The sequence below is a fragment of the Oncorhynchus nerka genome, unplaced genomic scaffold, assembly GCF_034236695.1.
Source record: "Oncorhynchus nerka isolate Pitt River unplaced genomic scaffold, Oner_Uvic_2.0 unplaced_scaffold_871, whole genome shotgun sequence".
NCBI lineage: Eukaryota > Metazoa > Chordata > Actinopteri > Salmoniformes > Salmonidae > Oncorhynchus > Oncorhynchus nerka.
The window spans coordinates 37,643-61,246 of NW_027040416.1; the positions used below are offsets into that span (position 1 = coordinate 37,643).

The following is a 23,604-nucleotide window of genomic DNA, read 5'->3' on the forward strand; positions in this document are numbered from 1 at the left end:
CAGACACAGCCTAGTCCTCATAGGGTTGGTTTCCCAGAAACAGACACAGCCTAGTCCTCATAGGGTTGGTTTCCCAGACACAGACACAGCCTAGTCCTCATAGGGTTGGTTTCAGACCAGACACAGCCTAGTCCTCATAGGGTTGGTTTCCCAGACACAGACAACCTAGTCCTCATAGGGTTGGTTTCCCAGACACAGCCACAGGGTTGGCCTAGTCCTCATAGGGTTGGTTTCCCAGACACAACCTAGTCCTCATAGACACAGGTTGGTTTCCCAGACACAGCCTAGTCCTCATTGGGTTGGTTTCCCAGACACAGCCTAGTCCTCATAGGGTTGGTTTCCCAGACACAGCCTAGTCCTCATAGGGTTGGTTTCCCAGACACAGCCTAGTCCTCATAGGGTTGGTTTCCCAGACACAACCTAGTCCTCATTGGGTTGGTTTCCCAGACACAGCCTAGTCCTCATAGGGTTGGTTTCCCAGACACAGCCTAGTCCTCATAGGGTTGGTTTCCCAGACACAGCTAGTCCTCATAGGGTTGGTTTCCCAGACACAGCCTAGTCCTCATAGGGTTGGTTTCCCAGACACAGCCTAGTCCTCATAGGTTGGTTTCCCAGACACAGCCTAGTCCTCATAGGGTTGGTTTAGGGTTGGTTTCCCAGACACAGCCTAGTCCTCATAGGGTTGGTTTCCCAGACACAGCCTAGTCCTCATAGGGTTGGTTTCAGACACAACCTAGTTCTCCAGACACAGCCTAGTCCTCATAGGGTTGGTTTCCCAGATACAGACACAGCCTAGTCCTCATAGGGTTGGTTTCCCAGACACAGACACAGCCTAGTCCTCATAGGGTTGGTTTCCCAGACACAGCCTAGTCCTCATAGGGTTGGTTTCCCAGACACAGCCTAGTCCTCATAGGGTTGGTTTCCCAGACACAGCAGACACAACCTAGTCCTCATAGGGTTGGTTTCCCAGACACAGCCTAGTCCTCATAGGGTTGGTTTCCCAGACACAGCCTAGTCCTCATAGGGTTGGTTTCCCAGACACAGCCTAGTCCTCATAGGGTTGGTTTCCCAGACACAGCCTAGTCCTCATAGGGTTGGTTTCCCAGACACAACCTAGTCCTCATAGGGTTGGTTTCCCAGACACAGCCTAGTCCTCATAGGGTTGGTTTCCCAGACACAGCCTAGTCTCTCAGTTCTCATAGGGTTGGTTTCCCAGACACAACCTAGTCCTCATTGGGTTGGTTTCATAGGGTTGGTTTCCCAGACACAGCCTAGTCCTCATAGGGTTGGTTTCCCATACACAGACACAGCCTAGTCCTCATAGGTTGGTTTCCAGACACAGACACAGCCTAGTCCTCATAGGTTTGGTTTCCCAGACACAGACACAGCCTAGTCCTCATAGGGTTGGTTTCCCAGACACAGACACAGCCTAGTCCTCATAGGGTTGGTTTCCCAGACACAGACACAGCCTAGTCCTCATAGGGTTGGTTTCCCAGACACAGACACAGCCTAGTCCTCATAGGGTTGGTTTCCCAGACACAGACACAGCCTAGTCCTCATAGGGTTGGTTTCCCAGACACAGACACAGCCTAGTCCATAGGGTTGGTTTCCCAGATACAGACACAGCCTAGGGTTGGTTTCCCAGACACAGCCTAGTCCTCATTGGGTTGGTTTCCCAGACACAGCCTAGTCCTCATAGGGTTGGTTTCCCAGACACAGCCTAGTCCTCATAGGGTTGGTTTCCCAGACACAGCCTAGTCCTCATAGGGTTGGTTTCCCAGACACAGCCTAGTCCTCAGTCCAGACACAGCCTAGTCCTCATAGGGTTGGTTTCCCAGACACAGCCTAGTCCTCATAGGGTTGGTTTCCCCAGACACAGCCTAGTCCTCATAGGGTTGGTTTCCCAGACACAGCCTAGTCCTCATAGGGTTGGTTTCCCAGACACAGCCTAGTCCTCATTCCCAGGGTTGGTTTCCCAGACACAACCTAGTCCTCATAGGGTTGGTTTCCCAGACACAACCTAGTCTCTCAGCCTAGTCCTAGGGTTGGTTTCCCAGACACAGCCTAGTCCTCATAGGGTTGGTTTCCCAGACACAGCCTAGTCCTCATAGGGTTGGTTTCCCAGACACAGACACAGCCTAGTCCTCATAGGGTTGGTTTTTCCCAGACACAGCCTAGTCCTCATAGGGTTGGTTTCCCAGACACAGACACAGCCTAGTCCTCATAGGGTTGGTTTCCCAGACACAGACACAGCCTAGTCCTCATAGGGTTGGTTTCCCCAGACACAGCCTAGTCCTCATAGGGTTGGTTTCCCAGACACAGACACAGCCTAGTCCTCATAGGGTTGGTTTCCCAGACACCCAGCCCAGACACAGCCTAGTCCTCATACAGACACAGCCTAGTCCTCATAGGGTTGGTTTCCCAGACACAGCCTAGTCCTCATAGGGTTGGTTTCACAGCCAGACACAGCCTAGTCCTCATTAGGGTTGGTTTCCCAGACACAGCCTAGTCCTCATAGGGTTGGTTTCCCAGACACAGCCTAGTCCTCATTGGGTTGGTTTCCCAGACACAACCTAGTTCTCATAGGGTTGGTTTCCCAGACATAGCCTAGTCCTCATAGGGTTGGTTTCAGACCAGCCTAGTCCTCATAGGGTTGGTTTCCCAGACACAGCCTAGTCCTCATAGCTTTGGTTTCCCAGACACAGACACAACCTAGTCCTAATAGGTTTGGTTTCCCAGACACAGACACAGCCTAGTCCTCATAGGGTTGGTTTCCCAGACACAGACACAGCCTAGTCCTCATAGGGTTGGTTTCCCAGACACAGACACAGCCTAGTCCTCATAGGGTTGGTTTCCCAGACACAGACACAGCCTAGTCCTCATAGGGTTGGTTTCCCAGACACAGACACAGCCTAGTCCTCATAGGGTTGGTTTCCCAGACACAGACACAGCCTAGTCCTCATAGGGTTGGTTTCCCAGACACAGCCTAGTCCTCATAGGGTTGGTTTCCCAGACACAGCCTAGTCCTCATAGGGTTGGTTTCCCAGACACAGCCTAGTCCTCATAGGGTTGGTTTCCCAGACACAGCCTAGTCCTCATAGGGTTGGTTTCCCAGACACAACCTAGTCCTCATTGGGTTGGTTTCCAGACAGCCTAGTCCTCATAGGGTTGGTTTCCCAGACACAGCCTAGTCCTCATAGGGTTGGTTTCCCAGACACAGCCTAGGTTGGTTTCCCAGACACAACCTAGTCCTCATAGGGTTGGTTTCCCAGACACAACCTAGTCCTCATAGGGTTGGTTTCCCAGACACAGCCTAGTCCTCATAGGGTTGGTTTCAGACACAACCTAGTCCTCATGGGTTGGTTTCCCAGACACAGCCTAGTCCTCATAGGGTTGGTTTCCCAGACATAGCCTAGTCCTCATAGGGTTGGTTTCCCATATACAGACACAGCCTAGTCCTCATAGGTTTGGTTTCCCAGACACAGACACAACCTAGTCCTAATAGGTTTGGTTTCCCAGACACAGACACAGCCTAGTCCTCATAGGGTTGGTTTCCCAGAAACAGACACAGCCTAGTCCTCATAGGGTTGGTTTCCCAGACACAGACACAGCCTAGTCCTCATAGGGTTGGTTTCCCAGACACAGACACAGCCTAGTCCTCATAGGGTTGGATTTCCCAGACACAGACACAGCCTAGTCCTCATAGGGTTGGTTTCCCAGACACAGCCTAGTCCTCATAGGGTTGGTTTCCCAGATACAGACACAACCTAGTCCTCATAGGGTTGGTTTCCCAGACACAGCCTAGTCCTCATTGGGTTGGTTTCCCAGACACAGCCTAGTCCTCATAGGGTTGGTTTCCCAGACACAGCCTAGTCCTCATAGGGTTGGTTTCCCAGACACAGCCTAGTCCTCATAGGGTTGGTTTCCCAGACACAACCTAGTCCTCATTGGGTTGGTTTCCCAGACACAGCCTAGTCCTCATAGGGTTGGTTTCCCAGACACAGCCTAGTCCTCATAGGGTTGGTTTCCCAGACACAGCCTAGTCCTCATAGGGTTGGTTTCCCAGACACAGCCTAGTCCTCATTGGGTTGGTTTCCCAGACACAACCTAGTTCTCATAGGGTTGGTTTCCCAGACACAGCCACAACCTAGTCCTCATAGGGTTGGTTTCCCAGATACAGACACAACCTAGTCCTCATAGGGTTGGTTTCCCAGACACAGCCTAGTCCTCATTGGGTTGGTTTCCCAGACACAGCCTAGTCCTCATAGGGTTGGTTTCCCATAGGGTTGGTTTCCCAGACACAACCTAGTTCTCATAGGGTTGGTTTCCCAGACATAGCCTAGTCCTCATAGGGTTGGTTTCCCAGACACAGCCTAGTCCTCATAGGGTTGGTTTCCCAGACACAGACACAGCCTAGTCCTCATAGGGTTGGTTTCCCAGAAACAGACACAGCCTAGTCCTCATAGGTTTGGTTTCCCAGACACAGACACAGCCTAGTCCTCATAGGGTTGGTTTCCCAGACACAGCCTAGTCCTCATAGGGTTGGTTTCCCAGACACAGCCTAGTCCTCATAGGGTTGGTTTCCCAGACACACAGCCTAGTCCTCATAGGGTTGGTTTCCCAGACACAGCCTAGTCCTCATTGGGTTGGTTTCCCAGACACAGCCTAGTCCTCATAGGGTTGGTTTCCCAGACACAGCCTAGTCCTCATAGGGTTGGTTTCCCAGACACAGCCTAGTCCTCATAGGGTTGGTTTCCCAGACACAGCCTAGTCCTCATAGGGTTGGTTTCCCAGACACAGCCTAGTCCTCATAGGGTTGGTTTCCCAGACACAGAGTCCTCACAGACACAACCTAGTCCTCATAGGGTTGGTTTCCCAGACAGACACAGCCTAGTCCTCATAGGGTTGGTTTCCCAGACACAACCTAGTTCTCATAGGGTTGGTTTCCCAGACACAGCCTAGTCCTCATAGGGTTGGTTTCCCAGACACAGCCTAGTCCTCATAGGGTTGGTTTCCCAGACACAGACACAGCCTAGTCCTCATAGGGTTGGTTTCCCAGATGCAGACACAACCTAGTCCTCATAGGGTTGGTTTCCCAGACACAGCCTAGTCCTCATTGGGTTGGTTTCCCAGACACAGCCTAGTCCTCATAGGGTTGGTTTCCCAGACACAGCCTAGTCCTCATTGGGTTGGTTTCCCAGACACAGCCTAGTCCTCATTGGGTTGGTTTCCCAGACACAGCCTAGTCCTCATAGGGTTGGTTTCCCAGACACAGCCTAGTCCTCATAGGGTTGGTTTCCCATATACAGACACAGCCTAGTCCTCATAGGTTTGGTTTCCCAGACACAGACACAACCTAGTCCTCATAGGGTTGGTTTCCCAGACACAGCCTAGTCCTCATAGGGTTGGTTTCCCAGACACAGACACAGCCTAGTCCTCATAGGGTTGGTTTCCCAGATACAGACACAGCCTAGTCCTCATAGGGTTGGTTTCCCAGACACAGCCTAGTCCTCATAGGGTTGGTTTCCCAGACACAGACACAGCCTAGTCCTCATAGGGTTGGTTTCCCAGACACAGACACAGCCTAGTCCTCATAGGGTTGGTTTCCCAGACACAGCCTAGTCCTCATAGGGTTGGTTTCCCAGACACAGCCTAGTCCTCATAGGGTTGGTTTCCCAGACACAGCCTAGTCCTCATAGGGTTGGTTTCCCAGACACAGCCTAGTCCTCATAGGGTTGGTTTCCCAGACACAACCTAGTCCTCATTGGGTTGGTTTCCCAGACACAGCCTAGTCCTCATAGGGTTGGTTTCCCAGACACAGCCTAGTCCTCATAGGGTTGGTTTCCCAGACACAGCCTAGTCCTCATAGGGTTGGTTTCCCAGACACAACCTAGTCCTCATTGGGTTGGTTTCCCAGACACAACCTAGTTCTCATAGGGTTGGTTTCCCAGACATAGCCTAGTCCTCATAGGGTTGGTTTCCCATATACAGACACAGCCTAGTCCTCATAGGGTTGGTTTCCCAGACACAGCCTAGTCCTCATAGGGTTGGTTTCCCAGACACAGCCTAGTCCTCATAGGGTTGGTTTCCCAGACACAGACACAACCTAGTCCTAATAGGTTTGGTTTCCCAGACACAGACACAGCCTAGTCCTCATAGGGTTGGTTTCCCAGACACAGACACAGCCTAGTCCTCATAGGTTTGGTTTCCCAGACACAGACACAGCCTAGTCCTCATAGGGTTGGTTTCCCAGACACAGACACAGCCTAGTCCTCATAGGGTTGGTTTCCCAGACACAGACACAGCCTAGTCCTCATAGGGTTGGTTTCCCAGACACAGACACAGCCTAGTCCTCATAGGGTTGGTTTCCCAGACACAGCCTAGTCCTCATAGGGTTGGTTTCCCAGACACAACCTAGTCCTCATAGGGTTGGTTTCCCAGACACAGCCTAGTCCTCATTGGGTTGGTTTCCCAGACACAGCCTAGTCCTCATAGGGTTGGTTTCCCAGACACAGCCTAGTCCTCATAGGGTTGGTTTCCCAGACACAGCCTAGTCCTCATAGGGTTGGTTTCCCAGACACAGCCTAGTCCTCATTGGGTTGGTTTCCCAGACAAAGCCTAGTCCTCATAGGGTTGGTTTCCCAGACACAGCCTAGTCCTCATAGGGTTGGTTTCCCAGACACAGCCTAGTCCTCATAGGGTTGGTTTCCCAGACACAACCTAGTCCTCATAGGGTTGGTTTCCCAGACATAGCCTAGTCCTCATAGGGTTGGTTTCCCATATACAGACACAGCCTAGTCCTCATAGGGTTGGTTTCCCAGACACAGCCTAGTCCTCATAGGGTTGGTTTCCCAGACACAGACACAGCCTAGTCCTCATAGGGTTGGTTTCCCAGATACAGACACAGCCTAGTCCTCATAGGTTTGGTTTCCCAGACACAGACACAGCCTAGTCCTCATAGGGTTGGTTTCCCAGACACAGACACAGCCTAGTCCTCATAGGTTTGGTTTGAGCCTTCCTCATAGGTTTGGTTTCCCAGACACAGACACAGCCTAGTCCTCATAGGGTTGGTTTCCCAGACATAGACACAGCCTAGTCCTCATAGGGTTGGTTTCCCAGACACAGACACAGCCTAGTCCTCATAGGGTTGGTTTCCCAGACACAGCCTAGTCCTCATAGGGTTGGTTTCCCAGACACAGCCTAGTCCTCATAGGGTTGGTTTCCCAGACACAGCCTAGTCCTCATTGGGTTGGTTTCCCAGACACAACCTGTTTCCCAGACACAACCTAGTCCTCATAGGGTTGGTTTCTCAGACACAGACACAACCTAGTCCTCATGGGTTGGTTTCCCAGACACAGACACAACCTAGTCCTCATAGGGTTGGTTTCCCATATACAGACACAGCCTAGTCCTCATAGGGTTGGTTTCCCAGACACAGCCTAGTCCTCATAGGGTTGGTTTCCCAGACACAGACACAGCCTAGTCCTCATAGGGTTGGTTTCCCAGATGCAGACACAACCTAGTCCTCATAGGGTTGGTTTCCCAGACACAGACACAACCTAGTCCTCATAGGGTTGGTTTCCCAGACACAGCCTAGTCCTCATTGGGTTGGTTTCCCAGACACAGCCTAGTCCTCATAGGGTTGGTTTCCCAGACACAGCCTAGTCCTCATAGGGTTGGTTTCCCAGACACAGCCTAGTCCTCATTGGGTTGGTTTCCCAGACACAACCTAGTTCTCATAGGGTTGGTTTCCCAGACATAGCCTAGTCCTCATAGGGTTGGTTTCCCATATACAGACACAGCCTAGTCCTCATAGGTTTGGTTTCCCAGACACAGACACAACCTAGTCCTAATAGGTTTGGTTTTCCAGACACAGACACAGCCTAGTCCTCATAGGGTTGGTTTCCCAGACACAGACACAGCCTAGTCCTCATAGGTTTGGTTTCCCAGACACAGACACAGCCTAGTCCTCATAGGGTTGGTTTCCCAGACACAGACACAGCCTAGTCCTCATAGGGTTGGTTTCCCAGACACAGACACAGCCTAGTCCTCATAGGGTTGGTTTCCCAGACACAGACACAGCCTAGTCCTCATAGGGTTGGTTTCCCAGACACAGCCTAGTCCTCATAGGGTTGGTTTCCCAGACACAGCCTAGTCCTCATAGGGTTGGTTTCCCAGACACAGCCTAGTCCTCATAGGGTTGGTTTCCCAGACACAGCCTAGTCCTCATTGGGTTGGTTTCCCAGACACAGCCTAGTCCTCATAGGGTTGGTTTCCCAGACACAGCCTAGTCCTCATAGGGTTGGTTTCCCAGACACAGCCTAGTCCTCATAGGGTTGGTTTCCCAGACACAACCTAGTCCTCATTGGGTTGGTTTCCCAGACACAACCTAGTTCTCATAGGGTTGGTTTCCCAGACATAGCCTAGTCCTCATAGGGTTGGTTTCCCATATACAGACACAGCCTAGTCCTCATAGGGTTGGTTTCCCAGACACAGCCTAGTCCTCATAGGGTTGGTTTCCCAGACACAGCCTAGTCCTCATAGGTTTGGTTTCCCAGACACAGACACAACCTAGTCCTAATAGGTTTGGTTTCCCAGACACAGACACAGCCTAGTCCTCATAGGGTTGGTTTCCCAGACACAGACACAGCCTAGTCCTCATAGGTTTGGTTTCCCAGACACAGACACAGCCTAGTCCTCATAGGGTTGGTTTCCCAGACACAGACACAGCCTAGTCCTCATAGGGTTGGTTTCCCAGACACAGACACAGCCTAGTCCTCATAGGGTTGGTTTCCCAGACACAGACACAGCCTAGTCCTCATAGGGTTGGTTTCCCAGACACAGCCTAGTCCTCATAGGGTTGGTTTCCCAGATACAGACACAACCTAGTCCTCATAGGGTTGGTTTCCCAGACACAGCCTAGTCCTCATTGGGTTGGTTTCCCAGACACAGCCTAGTCCTCATAGGGTTGGTTTCCCAGACACAGCCTAGTCCTCATAGGGTTGGTTTCCCCCAGACACAGCCTAGTCCTCATAGGGTTGGTTTCCCAGACACAGCCTAGTCCTCATAGGGTTGGACACACAGCCTAGTCCTCATAGGTTTGGTTTCCCAGACACAGACACAGCCTAGTCCTCATAGGGTTGGTTTCCCAGACACAGACACAGCCTAGTCCTCATAGGGTTGGTTTCCCAGACACAGACACAGCCTAGTCCTCATAGGGTTGGTTTCCCAGACACAGCCTAGTCCTCATAGGGTTGGTTTCACAGACACAGCCTAGTCTTCATAGGGTTGGTTTCCCAGACACAGCCTAGTCCTCATTGGGTTGATTTCCCAGACACAACCTAGTGTTTCCCAGACACAACCTAGTCCTCATAGGGTTGGTTTCTCAGACACAGACACAGCCTAGTCCTCATAGGGTTGGTTTCCCAGACACAGACACAACCTAGTCCTCATAGGGTTGGTTTCCCAGACACAGACACAGCCTAGTCCTCATAGGGTTGGTTTCCCAGACACAACCTAGTCTCATAGGGTTGGTTTCCCAGACACAGACACAACCTAGTCCTCATAGGGTTGGTTTCTCAGACACAGACACAACCTAGTCCTCATAGGGTTGGTTTCACAGACACAGACACAACCTAGTCCTCATAGGGTTGGTTTCCCAGACACAGCCTAGTCCTCATAGGGTTGGTTTCCCAGACACAGCCTAGTCCTCATTGGGTTGGTTTCCCAGACACAGCCTAGTCCTCATAGGGTTGGTTTCCCAGACACAGCCTAGTCCTCATAGGGTTGGTTTCCCAGACACAGCCTAGTCCTCATTGGGTTGGTTTCCCAGACACAACCTAGTTCTCATAGGGTTGGTTTCCCAGACACAGCCTAGTCCTCATAGGGTTGGTTTCCCATATACAGACACAGCCTAGTCCTCATAGGTTTGGTTTCCCAGACACAGACACAACCTAGTCCTAATAGGTTTGGTTTCCCAGACACAGACACAGCCTAGTCCTCATAGGGTTGGTTTCCTAGTCCTCATAGGGTTGGTTTCCCAGACACAGACACAGCCTAGTCCTCATAGGGTTGGTTTCCCAGACACAGACACAGCCTAGTCCTCATAGGGTTGGTTTCCCAGACACAGACACAGCCTAGTCCTCATAGGGTTGGTTTCCCAGACACAGACACAGCCTAGTCCTCATAGGGTTGGATTTCCCAGACACAGACACAGCCTAGTCCTCATTGGGTTGGTTTCCCAGACACAGCCAGACAGACACAGCCTAGTCCTCATAGGGTTGGTTTCCCAGACACAGCCTAGTCCTCATAGGGTTGGTTTCCCAGACACAACCTAGTCCTCATTGGGTTGGTTTCCCAGACACAGCCTAGTCCTCATAGGGTTGGTTTCCCAGATACAGACACAACCTAGTCCTCATAGGGTTGGTTTCCCAGACACAGGCTAGTCCTCATAGGGTTGGTTTCCCAGACACAGCCTAGTCCTCATAGGGTTGGTTTCCCAGACACAGCCTAGTCCTCATGGGTTTGGTTTCCCAGACACAGACACAACCTAGTCCTAATAGGTTTGGTTTCCCAGACACAGACACAGCCTAGTCCTCATAGGGTTGGTTTCCCAGACACAGACACAGCCTAGTCCTCATAGGTTTGGTTTCCCAGACACAGACAGAGCCTAATCCTCATAGGTTTGGTTTCCCAGACACAGACACAGCCTAGTCCTCATAGGGTTGGTTTCCCAGACATAGACACAGCCTAGTCCTCATAGGGTTGGTTTCCCAGACACAGACACAGCCTAGTCCTCATCGGGTTGGTTTCCCAGACACAGCCTAGTCCTCATAGGGTTGGTTTCACAGACACAGCCTAGTCTTCATAGGGTTGGTTTCCCAGACACAGCCTAGTCCTCATTGGGTTGATTTCCCAGACACAACCTAGTGTTTCCCAGACACAACCTAGTCCTCGTAGGGTTGGTTTCTCAGACACAGACACAACCTAGTCCTCATATGGTTGGTTTCCCAGACACAGACACAACCTAGTCCTCATAGGGTTGGTTTCCCAGACACAGACACAACCTAGGCCTCATAGGGTTGGTTTCCCAGACACAACCTAGTTCTCATAGGGTTGGTTTCCCAGACACAGACACAACCTAGTCCTCATAGGGTTGGTTTCTCAGACACAGACACAACCTAGTCCTCATAGGGTTGGTTTCACAGACACAGACACAACCTAGTCCTCATAGGGTTGGTTTCCCAGACACAACCTAGTCCTCATAGGGTTGGTTTCGCAGACACAGCCTAGTCCTCATTGGGTTGGTTTCCCAGACACAGCCTAGTCCTCATAGGGTTGGTTTCCCAGACACAGCCTAGTCCTCATTGGGTTGGTTTCCCAGACACAACCTAGTTCTCATAGGGTTGGTTTCCCAGACATAGCCTAGTCCTCATAGGGTTGGTTTCCCATATACAGACACAGCCTAGTCCTCATAGGTTTGGTTTCCCAGACACAGACACAACCTAGTCCTAATAGGTTTGGTTTTCCAGACACAGACACAGCCTAGTCCTCATAGGGTTGGTTTCCCAGACACAGACACAGCCTAGTCCTCATAGGTTTGGTTTCCCAGACACAGACACAGCCTAGTCCTCATAGGGTTGGTTTCCCAGACACAGACACAGCCTAGTCCTCATAGGGTTGGTTTCCCAGACACAGACACAGCCTAGTCCTCATAGGGTTGGATTTCCCAGACACAGACACAGCCTAGTCCTCATTGGGTTGGTTTCCCAGACACAGCCTAGTCCTCATAGGGTTGGTTTCCCAGACACAGCCTAGTCCTCATAGGGTTGGTTTCCCAGAAACAGCCTAGTCCTCATAGGGTTGGTTTCCCAGACACAACCTAGTCCTCATTGGGTTGGTTTCCCAGACACAGCCTAGTCCTCATAGGGTTGGTTTCCCAGACACAGCCTAGTCCTCATAGGGTTGGTTTCCCAGACACAGCCTAGTCCTCATAGGGTTGGTTTCCCAGACACAACCTAGTCCTCATTGGGTTGGTTTCCCAGACACAACCTAGTTCTCATAGGGTTGGTTTCCCAGACATAGCCTAGTCCTCATAGGGTTGGTTTCCCATATACAGACACAGCCTAGTCCTCATAGGGTTGGTTTCCCAGACACAGCCTAGTCCTCATAGGGTTGGTTTCCCAGACACAGCCTAGTCCTCATAGGTTTGGTTTCCCAGACACAGACACAACCTAGTCCTCATAGGTTGGTTTCCCAGACACAGACACAGCCTAGTCCTCATAGGGTTGGTTTCCCAGACACAGACACAGCCTAGTCCTCATAGGTTTGGTTTCCCAGACACAGACACAGCCTAGTCCTCATAGGGTTGGTTTCCCAGACACAGACACAGCCTAGTCCTCATAGGGTTGGTTTCCCAGACACAGACACAGCCTAGTCCTCATAGGGTTGGTTTCCCAGACACAGACACAGCCTAGTCCTCATAGGGTTGGTTTCCCAGACACAGCCTAGTCCTCATAGGGTTGGTTTCCCAGATACAGACACAACCTAGTCCTCATAGGGTTGGTTTCCCAGACACAGCCTAGTCCTCATTGGGTTGGTTTCCCAGACACAGCCTAGTCCTCATAGGGTTGGTTTCCCAGACACAGCCTAGTCCTCATAGGGTTGGTTTCCCATATACAGACACAGCCTAGTCCTCATAGGGTTGGTTTCCCAGACACAGCCTAGTCCTCATAGGGTTGGTTTCCCAGACACAGCCTAGTCCTCATAGGTTTGGTTTCCCAGACACAGACACAGCCTAGTCCTCATAGGGTTGGTTTCCCAGACATAGACACAGCCTAGTCCTCATAGGGTTGGTTTCCCAGACACAGACACAGCCTAGTCCTCATAGGGTTGGTTTCCCAGACACAGCCTAGTCCTCATAGGGTTGGTTTCACAGACACAGCCTAGTCTTCATAGGGTTGGTTTCCCAGACACAGCCTAGTCCTCTTTGGGTTGATTTCCCAGACACAACCTAGTGTTTCCCAGACACAACCTAGTCCTCATAGGGTTGGTTTCTCAGACACAGACACAACCTAGTCCTCATAGGGTTGGTTTCCCAGACACAGACACAACCTAGTCCTCATAGGGTTGGTTTCCCAGACACAGACACAACCTAGTCCTCATAGGGTTGGTTTCCCAGACACAACCTAGTTCTCATAGGGTTGGTTTCCCAGACACAGACACAACCTAGTCCTCATAGGGTTGGTTTCTCAGACACAGACACAACCTAGTCCTCATAGGGTTGGTTTCACAGACACAGACACAACCTAGTCCTCATAGGGTTGGTTTCCCAGACACAACCTAGTCCTCATAGGGTTGGTTTCCCAGACACAGCCTAGTCCTCATTGGGTTGGTTTCCCAGACACAGCCTAGTCCTCATAGGGTTGGTTTCCCAGACACAACCTAGTCCTCATTGGGTTGGTTTCCCAGACACAGCCTAGTCCTCATTGGGTTGGTTTCCCAGACACAACCTAGTTCTCATAGGGTTGGTTTCCCAGACATAGCCTAGTCCTCATAGGGTTGGTTTCCCATATACAGACACAGCCTAGTCCTCATAGGTTTGGTTTCCCAGACACAGACACAACCTGGTCCTAATAGGTTTGGTTTTCCAGACACAGACACAGCCTAGTCCTCATAGGGTTGGTTTCCCAGACACAGACACAGCCTAGTCCTCATAGGTTTGGTTTCCCAGACACAGACACAGCCTAGTCCTCATAGGGTTGGTTTCCCAGACACAGACACAGCCTAGTCCTCATAGGGTTGGTTTCCCAGACAAAGACACAGCCTAGTCCTCATAGGGTTGGATTTCCCAGACACAGACACAGCCTAGTCCTCATTGGGTTGGTTTCCCAGACACAGCCTAGTCCTCATAGGGTTGGTTTCCCAGACACAGCCTAGTCCTCATAGGGTTGGTTTCCCAGACACAGCCTAGTCCTCATAGGGTTGGTTTCCCAGACACAACCTAGTCCTCATTGGGTTGGTTTCCCAGACACAGCCTAGTCCTCATAGGGTTGGTTTCCCAGACACAGCCTAGTCCTCATAGGGTTGGTTTCCCAGACACAGCCTAGTCCTCATAGGGTTGGTTTCCCAGACACAACCTAGTCCTCATTGGGTTGGTTTCCCAGACACAACCTAGTTCTCATAGGGTTGGTTTCCCAGACATAGCCTAGTCCTCATAGGGTTGGTTTCCCAGACACAGCCTAGTCCTCATAGGGTTGGTTTCCCAGACACAGCCTAGTCCTCATAGGGTTGGTTTCCCAGACACAGCCTAGTCCTCATAGGTTTGGTTTCCCAGACACAGACACAACCTAGTCCTAATAGGTTTGGTTTCCCAGACACAGACACAGCCTAGTCCTCATAGGGTTGGTTTCCCAGACACAGACACAGCCTAGTCCTCATAGGATTGGTTTCCCAGACACAGACACAGCCTAGTCCTCATAGGGTTGGTTTCCCAGACACAGACACAGCCTAGTCCTCATAGGGTTGGTTTCCCAGACACAGACACAGCCTAGTCCTCATAGGGTTGGTTTCCCAGACACAGCCTAGTCCTCATAGGGTTGGTTTCCCAGATACAGACACAACCTAGTCCTCATAGGGTTGGTTTCCCAGACACAGCCTAGTCCTCATTGGGTTGGTTTCCCAGACACAGCCTAGTCCTCATAGGGTTGGTTTCCCAGACACAGCCTAGTCCTCATAGGGTTGGTTTCCCATATACAGACACAGCCTAGTCCTCATAGGGTTGGTTTCCCAGACACAGCCTAGTCCTCATAGGGTTGGTTTCCCAGACACAGCCTAGTCCTCATAGGTTTGGTTTCCCAGACACAGACACAACCTAGTCCTAATAGGTTTGGTTTCCCAGACACAGACACAGCCTAGTCCTCATAGAGTTGGTTTCCCAGACACAGACACAGCCTAGTCCTCATAGGTTTGGTTTCCCAGACACAGACACAGCCTAGTCCTCATAGGGTTGGTTTCCCAGACACAGACACAGCCTAGTCCTCATAGGGTTGGTTTCCCAGACACAGACACAGCCTAGTCCTCATAGGGTTGGTTTCCCAGACACAGACACAGCCTAGTCCTCATAGGGTTGGTTTCCCAGACGCAGCCTAGTCCTCATAGGGTTGGTTTCCCAGACACAACCTAGTCCTCATTGGGTTGGTTTCCCAGACACAACCTAGTTCTCATAGGGTTGGTTTCCCAGACATAGCCTAGTCCTCATAGGGTTGGTTTCCCATATACAGACACAGCCTAGTCCTCATAGGGTTGGTTTCCCAGACACAGCCTAGTCCTCATAGGGTTGGTTTCCCAGACACAGCCTAGTCCTCATAGGTTTGGTTTCCCAGACACAGACACAACCTAGTCCTAATAGGTTTGGTTTCCCAGACACAAACACAGCCTAGTCCTCATAGGGTTGGTTTCCAAGACACAGACACAGCCTAGTCCTCATAGGTTTGGTTTCCCAGACACAGACACAGCCTAGTCCTCATAGGGTTGGTTTCCCAGACACAGACACAGCCTAGTCCTCATAGGGTTGGTTTCCCAGACACAGACACAGCCTAGTCCTCATAGGGTTGGTTTCCCAGACACAGACACAGCCTAGTCCTCATAGGGTTGGTTTCCCAGACACAGCCTAGTCCTCATAGGGTTGGTTTCCCAGATACAGACACAACCTAGTCCTCATAGGGTTGGTTTCCCAGACACAGCCTAGTCCTCATTGGGTTGGTTTCCCAGACACAGCCTAGTCCTCATAGGGTTGGTTTCCCAGACACAGCCTAGTCCTCATAGGTTTGGTTTCCCATATACAGACACAGCCTAGTCCTCATAGGGTTGGTTTCCCAGACACAGCCTAGTCCTCATAGGGTTGGTTTCCCAGACACAGCCTAGTCCTCATAGGTTTGGTTTCCCAGACACAGACACAACCTAGTCCTAATAGGTTTGGTTTCCCAGACACAGACACAGCCTAGTCCTCATAGGGTTGGTTTCCCAGACACAGACACAGCCTAGTCCTCATAGGTTTGGTTTCCCAGACACAGACACAGCCTAGTCCTCATAGGGTTGGTTTCCCAGACACAGACACAGCCTAGTCCTCATAGGGTTGGTTTCCCAGACACAGACACAGCCTAGTCCTCATAGGGTTGGTTTCCCAGACACAGACACAGCCTAGTCCTCATAGGGTTGGTTTCCCAGACACAGCCTAGTCCTCATAGGGTTGGTTTCCCAGATACAGACACAACCTAGTCCTCATAGGGTTGGTTTCCCAGACACAGCCTAGTCCTCATTGGGTTGGTTTCCCAGACACAGCCTAGTCCTCATAGGGTTGGTTTCCCAGACACAGCCTAGTCCTCATAGGGTTGGTTTCCCAGACACAGCCTAGTCCTCTTAGGGTTGGTTTCCCAGACACAACCTAGTCCTCATTGGGTTGGTTTCCCAGACACAACCTAGTTCTCATAGGGTTGGTTTCCCAGACACAGCCTAGTCCTCATAGGGTTGGTTTCCCAGACACAGCCTAGTCCTCATAGGTTTGGTTTCCCAGACACAGACACAACCTAGTCCTCATAGGGTTGGTTTCCCAGACACAGACACAGCCTAGTCCTCATAGGGTTGGTTTCCCAGACACAGACACAGCCTAGTCCTCATAGGTTTGGTTTCCCAGACACAGACAGAGCCTAGTCCTCATAGTTTTGGTTTCCCAGACACAGACACAGCCTAGTCCTCATAGGGTTGGTTTCCCAGACATAGACACAGCCTAGTCCTCATAGGGTTGGTTTCCCAGACACAGACACAGCCTAGTCCTCATAGGGTTGGTTTCCCAGACACAGCCTAGTCCTCATAGGGTTGGTTTCACAGACACAGCCTAGTCTTCATAGGGTTGGTTTCCCAGACACAGCCTAGTCCTCATTGGGTTGATTTCCCAGACACAACCTAGTGTTTCCCAGACACAACCTAGTCCTCATAGGGTTGGTTTCCCAGACACAGCCTAGTCTTCATAGGGTTGGTTTCCCAGACACAGCCTAGTCCTCATTGGGTTGATTTCCCAGACACAGCCTAGTCTTCATAGGGTTGGTTTCCCAGACACAGCCTAGTCCCCATTGGGTTGATTTCCCAGACACAGACACAACCTAGTCCTCATAGGGTTGGTTTCCCAGACACAGACACAACCTACTCCTCATAGGGTTGGTTTCCCAGACACAACCTAGTTCTCATAGGGTTGGTTTCCCAGACACAGGCACAACCTAGTCCTCATAGGGTTGGTTTCTCAGACACAGACACAACCTAGTCCTCATAGGGTTGGTTTCCCAGACACAGACACAACCTAGTCCTCATAGGGTTGGTTTCCCAGACACAGACACAACCTAGTCCTCATAGGGTTGGTTTCCCAGACACAACCTAGTTCTCATAGGGTTGGTTTCCCAGACACAGACACAACCTAGTCCTCATAGGGTTGGTTTCTCAGACACAGACACAACCTAGTCCTCATAGGGTTGGTTTCACAGACACAGACACAACCTAGTCCTCATAGGGTTGGTTTCCCAGACACAACCTAGTTCTCATAGGGTTGGTTTCACAGACACAGACAGCCTAGTCATCATAGGGTTGGTTTCCCAGACACAACCTAGTTCTCATAGGGTTGGTTTCCCAGACACAACCTAGTTCTCATAGGGTTGGTTTCCCAGACACAACCTAGTTCTCATAGGGTTGGTTTCACAGACACAGACACAGCCTAGTCCTCGTGAAGATTCTCCATTGAGCATGTTCTTTAGTCCAGGATCCGGCTTAATCTGTGTCCAGGAAACCTGCCTTTTAAACGGATCAGTCTGACATTACTGGACTATTCTGGAATTACTGGACTGTCTCAAACACGGAATAGATTCAATGTTTATTATGCAGAGTGGAAAACTAATGCTAATATCTTACTTAAAGCCTGCAGCTATAATGCTTTATGTCTTATCATGTGGCTCACAGTATGCTATTTCTCTCTAGGACATTTTCAACCTTGTAATACATCATACCTGCATGCGATGGCAAGTGTTGCCCTGTTTATTCAACAGCTTGATAATCATTGTTGTTTGAATTGGCATATTATCAACATGTTTGTTTCAAGTAATAAAGTTTATTGTCCATATAAAGTTGTTGAGGTTTTTATGAAACAGGTGGAAATGGAGCATTGTTACGATGCCTGTTTATTCAGCAACGTTTGGATGTCACTTTCTATACTGAATGTATTTCAAACGATGGTGACTGCCAAGAGAGAGCTTCATCATAACACTGCTGCGTGCTACTTCCTGGTTTATGATATGATTTGGTTATGCAGCTGTGTGATAGTGTCTTCTCTATCAACCTGGACGATGAACACACACACACACACACACACACACACACACACACACACACACACACACACACACACACACACACACACACACACACACACACACACACACACACACACACACACACACCAACGATGAACACATACATCTATTACAATCACGATGTGAAACAAGGGTGTGCACTGTCAGATAATTAAGTCCATCAGAAACACTTCATTATCACACACACACACACACACACACACACACACACACACACACACACACACACACACACACACACACACACACACACACACACACACACACACACACACACACACACACACACACACACACACACACACACACACACACACACACACACACACACACACACACCCCCTGCCCCCATCATTTATTTATAATGTCGACATAGTCCTAATTTGTTTACAACCAGGACTCCACATTCAGACAGATATTTCATGGAAACAAATAAACAGGATCATTTCTGAATTTGTTTTAGCCTGTTGCCTTGGAGTGGGTTATTTAATATACTTGGGAGTGAAACAGAGAGCAGACGACTGGAAGATGTCAACGAGTTCTTGTCTGTTCTGTGAACTTTAGCACTGTTTAGTTGAATGTCTCTGTAGAGGACATATCACTTCGATAAATAAACCGCTGAAGATGAGACCTTTGCTACAACATGAAGACAGACCGGTCATATCAGGTCTCATCTTTCAGGATAGGAATCAGGATTTAGATTTAGGGTTGGGTTTGGAGACATAAATTGTGTTTATAGATGAAGTTGACATTTTGTCATGATGCTTGTGATCAGTATCCCTTGTAAGAGGCCCTGGCAGTAAGAGCATCAATGATTGGATAAACCACCTTGGAACAGTCTCCAGAGGAGACTTCAGACCTTTCAAAACAACATGTTGTTACTGCACATCTGTACTTATAATGCATGGAAATGATGGCGTGCTTGTGTAGGACCTGAGTTTCAACTTGCTCTTTCCTCTGCAGGGTGAGAAGGGACCAGCTGGGGAGCCTGGTGCAGAGGGGAAACCTGGGATAAATGTAAGATACTGTTTTGAATCCCATTCTGTTTATTATTCTGCATCATTCATTATTAACATTATAAACATAGTCAGTTGCCCTAAATAAATGTAAGGTCCTATCTTTGCTATTTTACTATCGTATGCTGTTTATTCGTTTGCATTGTTAATAATATAAACAGTGGCCTAAATAAATGTGCAGGTTAATTTAGGTTGAAAGGGTGTTGGAAGGGGCTCAGCCAGGTTAATTTAGGTTGGAAGGGGCTCAGCCAGGTTAATTTAGTTTGGAAGGGTGTTGGAAGGGACTCAGCCAGGTTAATTTAGGTTGAAAGGGTGTTGGAAGGGGCTCAGCCAGGTTAATTTAGTTTGGAAGGGTGTTGGAAGGGGCTCAGCCAGGTTAATTTAGGTTGAAAGGGTGTTGGAAGGGGCTCAGCCAGGTTAATTTAGTTTGGAAGGGTGTTGGAAGGGGCTCAGCCAGGTTAATTTAGTTTGGAAGGGGCTCAGCCAGGTTAATTTAGGTTGGAAGGGACTCAGCCAGGTTAATTTAGGTTGGAAGGGTGTTGGAAGGCGCTCAGCCAGGTTAATTTAGTTTGGAAGGGTGTTGGAAGGCGCTCAGCCAGGTTAATTTAGTTTGGAAGGGTGTTGGAAGGCGCTCAGCCAGGTTAATTTAGTTTGGAAGGGTGTTGGAAGGCGCTCAGCCAGGTTAATTTAGGTTGGATGGGTGTTGGAAGGCGCTCAGCCAGGTTAATTTAGGTTGGAAGGGGCTCAGCCAGGTTAATTTAGGTTGGAAGGGGCTCAGCCAGGTTAATTTAGGTTGGAAGGGGCTCAGCCAGGTTAATTTAGGTTGGAAGGCGCTCAGCCAGGTTAATTTAGGTTGGAAGGGTGTTGGAAGGCGCTCAGCCAGGTTAATTTAGTTTGGAAGGGTGTTGGAAGGGGCTCAGCCAGGTTAATTTAGTTTGGAAGGGTGTTGGAAGGCGCTCAGCCAGGTTAATTTAGTTTGGAAGGGTGTTGGAAGGCGCTCAGCCAGGTTAATTTAGTTTGGAAGGGTGTTGGAAGGCGCTCAGCCAGGTTAATTTAGGTTGGAAGGGTGTTGGAAGGCGCTCAGCCAGGTTAATTTAGGTTGGAAGGGGCTCAGCCAGGTTAATTTAGGTTGGAAGGGTGTTGGAAGGGGCTCAGCCAGGTTAATTTAGGTTGGAAGGGTGTTGGAAGGGGCTCAGCCAGGTTAATTTAGTTTGGAAGGGTGTTGGAAGGCGCTCAGCCAGGTTAATTTAGGTTGGAAGGGTGTTGGAAGGCGCTCAGCCAGGTTAATTTAGGTTGGAAGGGTGTTGGAAGGCGCTCAGCCAGGTTAATTTAGTTTGGAAAGGTGTTGGAAGGCGCTCAGCCAGGTTAATTTAGGTTGGAAGGGTGTTGGAAGGCGCTCAGCCAGGTTAATTTAGTTTGGCCTATTTACTTGTTTTTAGAACATTCTCTTGCCTGTCCCCTCTGTTCCCTCCCCGTCCGTGCTAATATTAGGTTAAAGTTGTTATTTAAAGCTAGCATGTGATATTTAAGGGTAAAGGGGACACCTGAGAAGACAGAATGTCTTGTATGCATGACTGCCATGTGAGCGAGTATCGTTTTTCTGATACGAGAACTAACTACGGGGCCTGGCTCAGTGGAAGACTACAGCCATGTAACCGTGCCCTAAGCAATCCACGTTCCACATGTATATGTCCTCAGCTTGTACAGTCATAGACGTATCAGGTGACAGAGAAAGAACACGTCTGGTGGCTCCGTAAAGACGATGACTGCAGCTCTATATCATCCCATCTGTTGTTTTTATGTGTTGAAGTATTAAATATAACCTTTGCAATAAGGTACGCTTCCTCTGAGTGTTGCTCTACTGTAAAATCTGAGATTTACACTTACAGTCAGTGATATCAAGTGTCAATTAGGACGTTTCCCTCTAGACTTTCTCACTGTGGTCAGCCTTTCGGTGTGGTTTCTGGAACTCAGTGGGTAGAGCATGGTGATTGTAATGTGAGGATTGTGGGTTTGATTCCCGGGGCCACCCCATACAAAAACATGTATGCAGGTAATGACTGTAAATCGCTTTCGATTAAAGCTTCTGCTAAATGTTAAGTCTACATCTGAACACTAATGATCAGGTTGTTTTCCAATAGACGTTCACACAAGGATCAGCCTCACAACCTAAGGTTATGGGTGATGTTCAGCTATGGAGGTGAATCGCTGAGCCAATGGAAACATTGTAAACAGCATTTTCTGCAGTAACCTCTGTGGTATTCGTTGGGCCTGGCCACTCTAGATATCTGTTACCCTTACGGGATCTGGTTCCAACGCAGCTTTGAAGGCAGTTCCCACTCACATGACACAAATCGCATACCTAAACGGCAACCTATTCCCTATGTAGTGCACTACTTTTGACCAGGGCCAGTAGGGTTGACCAGGGCCCATAGGGCTCTAGTCAAAGTAGGGCACTATGTGGGGAACAGGGTGCCATTAGGAACGCAGACACAACAGACAAGACAAACCCCTTACTGTAACTCTAACGGTGCATCTCTTAGTCTCTCCACACATGACAAAACTTCACCCTTCTTGTCTAAAGTGCCATTACCACCAGCCAGGCAGCCACTCTGGTTAGAAAGTGGCAGAGTGTGCGCCATAAATGGGACCCTATTCCCTATGTAGTGCACTACTTTAGTCCAGAGCACAATAAAGCGAATAGGTTGCCATTTGGGACTCAGGCAGCAAGTAAGTAAACATAATTAGTCTGCTGTCTTGAGAAATTCCCCTGCTACTCTCTCTCTCTCTCTCTCTCTCTCTCTCTCTCTCTCTCTCTCTCTCTATCCCTCTCTCTCTCTCTCTCTCCTCTGCTGCTCTCTCTCTCTGTCTCTCTCTCTCTCTCTCTCCCCTACTCTCTCTCTAGCCCCACTTCTCCCTCCCCACCATCTCCCTCACTCTCCCCTCCCTTCTTCCCTCCCCCTCTGTCTCTCTCTCCCCCTCCCTTCTGTTTATTTGCTAGCTGAAGCGGTAGATGTAGAGTGTGTACTGGGGAGCTGCCAGATTGTGTTGTTGTGGCCTGGGCGCTGTCGGAGCGAGGAAGGCACAGGGCTGTGTGTGTGTTGTGGCCTGGGCGCTGTCGGAGCGAGGGAGGCGCAGTGCTGTGTGTGTGTTGTGGCCTGGGCGCTGTCGGAGCGAGGGAGGCGCAGTGCTGTGTGTGTGTTGTGGCCTGGGCGCTGTCGGAGCGAGGAAGGCGCAGTGCCACGTGTATGGGTATATGTAGGTGTGTGCATGTGTGTGTTGTAGCCCGGGCGCTGTCGGAGCGAAGGAGTCACAGTGCCATGTGTGTAGGTATGTGTGTGTAGGTATGTGTGTGTAGGTATGTGTGTGTAGGTATTGTGGCCTGGGCGCTGTGGGAGCGAGGAAGGCGCAGTGCCACGTGTGTGGGTGTGTGTAGGTATGTGTGTGTAGGTATGTGTGTGTAGGTATTGTGGCCTGGGCGCTGTCTGAGCGAGGGAGGCACAGCGCCGTGTGTAATTAGCAAGGCTAGCGTACACAGCTCCCTGTAGTGTCTCACACTGTGCTGCTGCAGGAGAGACAGAGAGGAGAGAGACTGAGCAGAGTAGACCTGGGTTCAAATACTACTTGAAATCATTTCAAATACCAGGTATTGAATTTGCCTGGTGATATGTAACCAATGTAACCAACTGTAAACCCTAAAGTCAGCGCTAGAGTCAGTGCTAGAGCGAAGACTCAAAGCCTCCCATCCCTCCCTGCCTGCCTGTCATAAGGCCCAAGAGCACTGAGCAGAGGCTAACAAGAGTTGTCTCTCCAGCTCCCTCTCTCTCTCTTCCTGCCTAGATATGTGGTCTGAGCCCCAGCCTCTAAGCAAGGAGGCAGAGATATCATGGTCTTTACAGGTCTGATCCTAGGGTGACAGGACAGAGATATCATGGTCTTTACTGGTCTGATCCTAGGGAGACAGGACAGAGATATCATGGTCTTTATTGGTCTGATCTTAGGGAGACAGGACAGAGATATCATGGTCTTTACTGGTCTGATCTTAGGGAGACAGGACAGGGATATCATGGTCTTTACTGGTCTGATCTTAGGGAGACAGGACAGAGATATCATGGTCTTTACTGGCCTGATCTGAGGGAGACAGGACAGAGATATCATGGTCTTTACTGGTCTGA

General features: G+C 49.9%; 1 protein-coding gene across 1 annotated transcript in view; it reads left to right on the forward strand.

The window, feature by feature from the left end:
• LOC135570966 (collagen alpha-3(IV) chain-like) overlaps nt 1-23,604 on the forward strand; it is a 73,352-nt gene that overhangs the window by 12,777 nt on the left and 36,971 nt on the right. Inside the window, exon 4 of the mRNA XM_065016787.1 lies at nt 19,377-19,430. Within this exon, the coding sequence (XP_064872859.1) occupies nt 19,377-19,430 (54 nt within the window). The remainder of the gene's footprint in view (nt 1-19,376; nt 19,431-23,604) is intronic.